Source organism: Schistocerca piceifrons, chromosome 7, assembly GCF_021461385.2.
Source record: "Schistocerca piceifrons isolate TAMUIC-IGC-003096 chromosome 7, iqSchPice1.1, whole genome shotgun sequence".
Taxonomy (NCBI): Eukaryota; Metazoa; Arthropoda; class Insecta; order Orthoptera; family Acrididae; genus Schistocerca; species Schistocerca piceifrons.
Genome location: NC_060144.1, coordinates 404,851,008 through 404,859,410, shown reverse-complemented (window position 1 = coordinate 404,859,410; position 8,403 = coordinate 404,851,008). Strand labels below are relative to the sequence as shown.

The following is an 8,403-nucleotide window of genomic DNA, read 5'->3' as shown; positions in this document are numbered from 1 at the left end:
GGGAGGGGCGCGAAGGGGGGCGGGAGCCGGGGAGGGGCGCGAAGGGGGGCGGGAGCCGGGGAGGGGCGCGAAGGGGGGCGGGAGCCGGGGAGGGGCGCGAAGGGGGGCGGGAGCCGGGGAGGGGCGCGAAGGGGGGCGGGAGCCGGGGAGGGGCGCGAAGGGGGGCACGAAGTCGGCAAAGGAGAATTGGAGGCATGGCGGAAAGGGGCAGTTGGAGGAAATGGAGGCAGGGTGGAAAGGGACAGTCAGAGGAAATTGAGGCAGGAAACTGGAGGAAATCGAGGCAGAGGAACTGGAGGAAATCGAGGCAGGGGGAAAGGAAGAGTAGTAATGGAGGAGGGTGAGAAGAGGAGATTGGGACTTTATGGGAAGAGGTTAGTGGGAAGTGGACAAAACGGAGTTGAACTGCACTGAGGGGTAAAGGCTGTGAGTTTGATGTGTGGATGGAAAGGGGAAAGATATATGTGGAGATAGAAAGTGGACAAATATATGTGGGTGTGGAAAACAAAGGGGATAAGGGTGAGAGGGAGGGCGTGATGAAGGCAGGAGTGTGGTGAGAGGGGGGTGGGAAATATTAAAGGTGGTTTTCTTTTACACACACACACACACACACACACACACACACACACACACACACACACACACACACACGAGAGAGAGAGAGAGAGAGAGAGAGAGAGAGAGAGAGAGAGAGAGAGAGAGAGAGAGAGAGAGAGAGGGTGGGGGCGGGGCTGGGAGAGAGAGGGAGACCTAGGAAGAGATGGATGAAAATAGGCAGGTATGAGGGAGATGTAGATAGTGGCGGAGGAAGAAGGAAAGGAGGGGTGAGGGTTGAGACAGATGGAGGGTGGGAGTGAAGTGAGGATCCTTGTTAGCAGAAGACTGCATTTGGAGGGGGGAATTCTGGCACGAGAGGTGGGTGAAGGAGAAGCGGATGGGGGCAGGTGGTGATGGAAGTGAATAGGGTGAGGGGAGGTGGATTGTGGCAGGGGTGAGGGTAGGCAGAAGTGGCAGGAGCAGCAGCATGTGCAAGGGTTTGCGGATGGGGGAGTGAGACGAGATAGCGAACAGAGAAAAAGAGTATTATGTAGCACGTGGGGGGGGGGGGGGGGGGTTTATAATGAGGGGTTGCAGCATGGGGGATGGGGGAGTGAGAGGCGGCAGCATGGAGGTTGTGTGAAATTGCAGGAGAGGAAGAGAGTGACGATGGCAGTGGGATGGGTTAGGGTGTGGCGAATGAAGGCGGCGGGAGAAAGAGGTAATTGGTGTGGGGTGAGGATAAAGGAATGTAGGCTGAGGAGGTGAGATGAATATAGTTGTGGGGAGAGATAAGAGAGGTGGATTAAGGGGGCAGGAGAGAGAGATATGAATGCTATGGTAGAGAAACAGGTAAAGAGGGTGTTGAGAAATGTGCACAAGGGTGGGAGGGGGGAGTGGAGAGAGCGGTGGAGTAGGGAGAGAGATGGGGGAGGTTTTATAAAAGGGAAAAGAAAGGGATAGGATCTACAAATAAATGTGGGGGAGACAGTTAAACAGATAAAGGTGGGGAGTGGGTACAGGCAGGGAGAGGGGGCACTGGTAATGACGGGAAGTGTTACACGGATAAACAGTGTAGATGGTGTGATACCAACATTTGCACAGGACTTTAATAAGATCATAGCCCACATCAGCATGTCTGTGTTTTTGTCTTCTGAAGATTTCTTTGTGCTGGCACTTTTCCCACACGCTATGAAGAGGGAAAGGGAGCATTGGAAACGGATGGGTGGATGTGGAATTAAGTATAACAGATTTAGAGATCCAGAGACACGGATAATGGAATCATCAATCTACAATCAAGTGTTTTGAAACAAAAGAATAGTTTCCTAAAATATATAAGAATGCTACATTACAAAAAATATGAGTGCCATCAAATACTGAAAAATTTTATTTGGTGCATTTACAATTCACTCCTCATGTCGTTTTTTATGTTTATACTCACATAATTGTGGAAGCTATAACGCAACAAGAATATATAAGTATTGTTTTCCAATTATTCCACAGCTTCATGTATACATGTCAATTTCTTTCTCACATCAGATCAATAGAAATTTGCGCATTTCTAGTTGACAACAACGGTTGAAGGAAGCTATGGTGGTTTACTTATCCAGTGTCATATCGTAATAGACAGGAACTTAAACTGTTATGCTATAAACAAACGACATGAGGATCAATCCGCTTTCCTAACTTGCCTTTCGCTGTCTCAACAAAAAAAAAATTATACGGTAACACTATCAACAATAAGTTATACTCCATGATCACGCGCCTTTTCTCCGTTATGGTTGTGGCCGAAAAATTAAATGGCATTTTTGAAACCACTGCTACTAAATAATAAACTTATGCGGAACTGAACAATTAAATGGTATTGAACATTCTCGATGATTACTGCGAAGACTGATCCTTCTCGTACAGTTCGTCTAGGCTGAAATATTGTTTTTGCGATAGGCCTACATATGAAAAAAAACTCAGTTGCTACAGTTCCTCCCCATATATTTGCCAATGGGCATTTTTGAAAGCTACTCGACTCCACATCCTAAAAAAAAACCTTTCAGGCAGCTAATACATTTATCGCCTTTACCTCTCGTCAATTCTCGTAAAGAAATTAATCCAGTAACCCTCGTTCTTAAAATTTGTATATCATAACGGCACAGCTAACACTATATTAGCTTATAACAGCGCCTTTCCGTCGTGCGTGCCTTTAAGAAAGTCCAAAATGGGTGACAGCCTGTCCCTACAACAATAATTTGAATCAGTTTTGCTCCTCCATCAACAGCCTGAAACTCAAATATGTCTGCCTCTGGTACTACACTTTGCGATTGCTGACTACTATGCCGGACAGACAACTAGAACACAGCATCTGGTTTCAGTGGTTCACCGTCGCTCACATGCGCTAGCGCATCCATTTCTTCGTAGGGCACTTCGTCTCAATGCCATTCCCTAGCCACCGCGACTTCAAACCGCATCTCTAATAATGTAAATAATCGATTCGTAAAAATATACAAAGATCACAACTTGTTTTGTTTTTTCCTGTGATCACGCCCACTTTCGAGTACAGGAGTTTCACTTACATGCTATTCTTTCCTGATACGCCAATTAGTTTCGTCCTACGCACACCCTTCCAATTTTTTATCCGTAGCACATGTTCTTACAACATATTTCGCCAAAAATAACTTTTTCTTCATTTTAATTCTGTACTTGAAACGTTCGGTCTGTTACGTTCCCGGCTGGTACCTGGCTGTAAAAGCATTACACACCTCGATATAAGGTGTAAAGAAACAAAGGCTCTACCATATACTATTCCAATAAGGCAATTATTAAGTTTGATTATGTATCAACTTATTTCCGGAGCAATCAGAAAGTTTGAAATTTTTCACACTGTATTCCCACAACATGTAAACAAAAATATTCATGACAATGTTTACATACAACTTTACCGCGTCTTGACATTTTGGTTTCATTATATCTTGATTTTGGAAATTAAGTTTATACTCGCGTTTCTTTTTTATTCAAATGCCACTAGTATTGCCTCAAACTCGTTCGAATTTTTGGACATTCTCAAATTCCTACTGCGACTGCCGCTTACTTAACAAAAGGCACATATTTCAATTAGCATTAAAGTAATCTCATTTCTATGCAAATCTCTCGTCAATAATAGTATTTTTTCCTATGAATCCATTACTTTCAGCCTCGAACTGAAACGCAACGCCATTCTCGCAGCTGGTGTAAAATCAGATCGATGTACGTTGCAGATTATTACCAAAAACACTAAATTATAGATCCAGTTTTCTTAAACAACAGGAAGCAGAGGCTGTCAATCTTTACTGCTTTAAGAATTACACTAAATGCTGAAAACGCGAAGTTCCAATGACACTTCTCCTGGTGTCACTTTTCTTTATCTATTATTAAAGCGTAAACTTTCCTATTCCTTTCAAATATGGCGTCTGGTCGCCAGAGCATTCGTAGTGTATTATTACGAACAGCAGGCGACATATCAAACTCTCAAAAGAAGGCCGAACAGACGCATACTACATGAGATGGCATCACACCTTCACGTCAGAAAACTATAGTTTTATAAAAAAGAATGACAACAAATTTGCCTAACACCTCATTTTAGATAATAGCAAGGACACATCATCACTCTGACGTCTTGGCTTCGAGGAACACGACCATTTTCAGTGATAACTCACCTCTGCGGAACGGAGCAAATCCCTGTAGTTGAACTCAGGACATGCTTCTTCCGTCGACTCCCCAAGTGTAATTGTAAAACGTACAGTTTTGGAAACTTCTTTCACTTTTTTCTCCTTTTTATTAGTACCGATAGACGTCAAAGTACCCTGTTTCTGTTCTGACATTATACACTAGCTATAGCGGCATCGCGGACAGAAGTATCTCCAGTTTAACGCCAACATATTTAAACAACATGCAAGCACAACGCCATCTTGTACTCAACTGTTAAAATGTGCGCGGTAGTATGGTGCGCAGTAAACATTACGTTGCATTATGGGTAAAACTAGCCATAGCAGTAGGCACATGACACAAATTTTGCGTTTTAACAAAGTTGCAAGGTAACAGCGTTCATTATTGAATCATTTAAGATAACCTGTTCCCTGCGGAGAATTCCCCTTGTTTCAAAAAACTGCAATAGTGTAGCTAATGCGTTGCGATAACCAAATCATCAGCAAGTTGACAGTAGCAGACGATTTCACAAATGAACGATATTATAATTGCAGTTGATTTCTGTGTCACGTATAGTAATGTACTAATGAAAATATTATTAGTGTCTTAGCGTATTAATAACAGTTTTCCTCTTAACTTGTAAGAAAGGGAAAATTAGTTGTATTAATACTGATAAAAATATGCTGCACATCTCCCTTAGAAAATAATCACATATTTCTTATTTTATGGCAGTCGCGATTCACAAAGCTAATACTGCAAACAATACAGAATTTATTGGTTGTTATAAACACGACAGTTTGGTGTTGGAAATAACCTGCGGTAAGTTAAGTATGGGGCGCTTCTTCGCTAGTACAACTCCTTACCGTATGTTTTCCGCCAACATCAATTTCCAATAAAATGTAACGCATAAGAATATGGTAACCCCAGAGTGACTTTGTACATATTATTTGCAATTAAATGTACCTGTTCTAAACATAAAAACTATAGAGCCCTAGGGAAATTAATAAGTATTCAAGGCACGCTCGTTGAATCATAGTTCCATAAATAGAAAATAGTAACGTTCATCTCTCTCTCTCTCTCTCTCTCTCTCTCTCTCTCTCTCTCTCTCTCTCTCACACACACACACACACACACACACACACACACACAGAGAGAGAGAGAGAGAGAGAGAGAGAGAGAGAGAGAGAGAGAATATGAGCAACACTGTAACAACCCGCATTTAAGTCTTGGGACACACCACACCTGTCCTTAACTTACAGTAGTAAGAGGGCAATAAGATTAAAACGCCTAAGTCAATAAATAAAAGTCAAGGAACCCTGAACGTAATAAGGAATGAACCAAGTAAAGTGTCCCTTCTAAAGGAAGATATCACGCAGAACCAGTACAACATGAGATCTCCTAATCCACAACAGATTGCTAATTTTTCTGCCAGTACTATGCAGATTCTACAAGCATAGTCTGTTTGTTGCAGAATGCTCACAGGAACATATTTTAATTGGCCAAGTGATGACAGTTAATTGTGGTTTTAACAAAGATAGGACAGTCCTTCAGCATTCTGTAATGGCTTCCTATACCATATGACATAGTATAACAGCAAAAACAGTCAATAATTGACAAAATTATTTAATTGGATAGATAGAAAAATCTACTCACCAAGTGGTGGCAGAACACACATGTAAAAGACTGTTGTAATTGGCAAGTTTTAGGAGCCAGTGGCTGCTCCTCCAGGCACAAGGGTTGAACGGGAAGGAAGAGGGTTGAAGGAAAAAGACTGGAAAGGTGTAGATTTTGGGAAAGTCACCCAGAGCTGTGGGTCAGGGGAGACTTACCGTACGGGACATAGTATTATACACACCAGAAGATGCAACTTAAAAATTGCAAACCAGTTATGTGAGTCTCTAATCAACTTCAGTAAGTACAGCTGTTGAGAACTATTGGACTTTTCATTCAGTTCTACATTTTAATTGTTTTAACACCTGTATGTAAACATCTGTTATAATGTATGAATAATCAATCAATTATGCTGATTGAAGATTGAGGATACTGTAAACAGAGTACAAAACAAGCAAATTTTTCTCTGTCCTCAGTCCACATTTTTTAAACAGTTCCAGATGAAATAATATGTATTGCAACAACTTTTAAGAAAATGCTTTCAAGAATCGATGATATTCCACTCTCGTCATAAGGCAATGCTCGTTTCCTGACCAAAAATTGGCATAATGATCTCTCTACTTAGGAAGGGAGAGCAGTCAAAGTAAACTTAAAAGGAGGGCCAAGTTTATCACATTAGAAGTACTGCATTTAGATGGTTCAGCTCATGCCTGTCAAATAAAAAACAGCAGATATAAATAAAACATGAGCTAAAGGGAAGTAGCAAGAAATATTCCTCAGATGAAGAAAATTTTTCAGAAAACCCTGCAAATCAAGTACAAGCGGTTCTAAATAAAGCTACAGTGCAAACAAAGGGATGGTTATAACTAGTAACTTTTTAATGAGTTGCTAAAGACTGAGATCCCTTATACCAAAATATTCTGGAGGTATCCCTGAAAAACCTGAGAATGTTTGTTGGTGAAGTTCTGTTTCACCCTGTATAAGCAAAACAAATGCATCACTGAATAAAATATGTGATAGTATACATTTACTGTTGGATGAAACGAGTTTTCACACTGTGCAAATTTCCTCTTTTGCCCAGTCCTAGACCACTCTTCAGCTGTTGTTATTGTGGTCTTCATTCAGAATACTGGTTGGGTGTAGCCATCTATACTGGTCTATAATGCCCAAACTTCTTCATCTCTACATAATTACTCCCACACTTTCTCATTTACGAAATTGTAATTCCATGATGTGCCCTAGGTAGTTAGTTTCATGTTCCGTGGATCATTTTTCACGATAAATCATAATGATGTAGAATGAGTCATTTTAAATTCATGTTGCAAATTAATTTGTAAATATGGCTACATCTGAACATTTATGAGTCAAACAATAGAAATTCTAATTTGCAATATCAACAACATTAGGAAAAGGATAGAGTTTTGGTGTTGCATACAGAGAACTCGGTACGGGCCAGTATATGGAGGTTGGAGGGGAGCACGGACAGTATCATCTCGGAGCATGACATACTCGCAATTGTCCAGCGATTTCGGGATGTGAACCTTAGGGCAGGAGTGGCTGGCGGGTGGAGGGATATGGAGGTTGATGAAGTGGCGTCTGACGTGGTCCACGAAGGAAGGTAAGTCAGACTGAGGGAGAGAAGCGGAAGGGCTTACAAGTTCGCCAGGGAGAACAATGTTCTGGCCGTATACAAACTCGGCTATTGTGCCTTTGAGGTCTTCTTTATAGATCGCACGAATGCCAAGTAGCACAAGGGGAAGGGCCTCCATCCATAGAGAGTCGTGGCATCAAAGAGCGGCCTTGAAAGTGTGGTGCCAGCGCTCAACTAGCCTGTTATTTTGCGGGTGATATGCTGTGGTATGGATGCACCAGATGCCGCAAATGTTACAAATCTCGTTGAACAGGGCCAACTCAAATTGTCTGCCCTGGTCAGTCGTGATGATAGCTGGACATCTGAAACGCGATACCCATGACTCGACGAAAGCTCGAGCAACAGTTTCTGCCGTAATATTGGGGAGGGGGACAGCCTCGACTCAGTGAGTTGTTCAGTCGATAGACAAGAGAACATAACGAAAGCCGTTAGAGGGGGGGAGGAGGCCGACAATTTCAGTATGAATATGGTGGAAATGCCCAGGAGGGATCGAAAAGGTGCCGAGGGTGGGGGGGGGGGTGAAGTGTGTTTGTGTACTTTGCAGCGTTGGCACGCGACGCAGGAGCTTGTTGACATTTCTCCACACAAAGCACTCCGCTATGAGACGGGTGGATGCACGAACACCGGGGTGGGCGAAATAATACAATGCATTGAAGACAGCTCGACAGAGTGTGGTTGTGATGAGGAGGTGTAACGTGCCCGTACTGTCGTCGCACCAGATCTCGCAAGAAATGCCAGGGAAGGTGGTGCGGACAAAGTGTAGTGAAGACGTAGAGTCTGAAATCAGGTTTTGTGTTTCCTTGTCAGCGGGTTGGAGGTTAGGCAGTTCAGAGAGGTCGAACAGTGAACGGACAGTGTCGACTCATGAAAGGAAATCAGCAACTATATTTTCAGCACCCTTTATGTGTCTGACATCGTTGGTGAATTGA

The 8,403-nt window shown here is 42.6% G+C and overlaps 1 protein-coding gene across 2 annotated transcripts in view; it reads right to left on the bottom strand.

The window, feature by feature from the left end:
• Window positions 1-4,469, bottom strand: part of LOC124804750 (ubinuclein-1) — a 353,676-nt gene extending 349,207 nt beyond the window's left edge. For both annotated transcript variants that reach the window (XM_047265054.1, XM_047265055.1), the window contains exon 1: window positions 4,224-4,469. In XM_047265054.1, the coding sequence (XP_047121010.1) occupies window positions 4,224-4,388 (165 nt within the window). In that variant the 5' untranslated portion in view covers window positions 4,389-4,469. The remainder of the gene's footprint in view (window positions 1-4,223) is intronic.
• Between the last annotated feature and the right edge of the window lie 3,934 nt (window positions 4,470-8,403).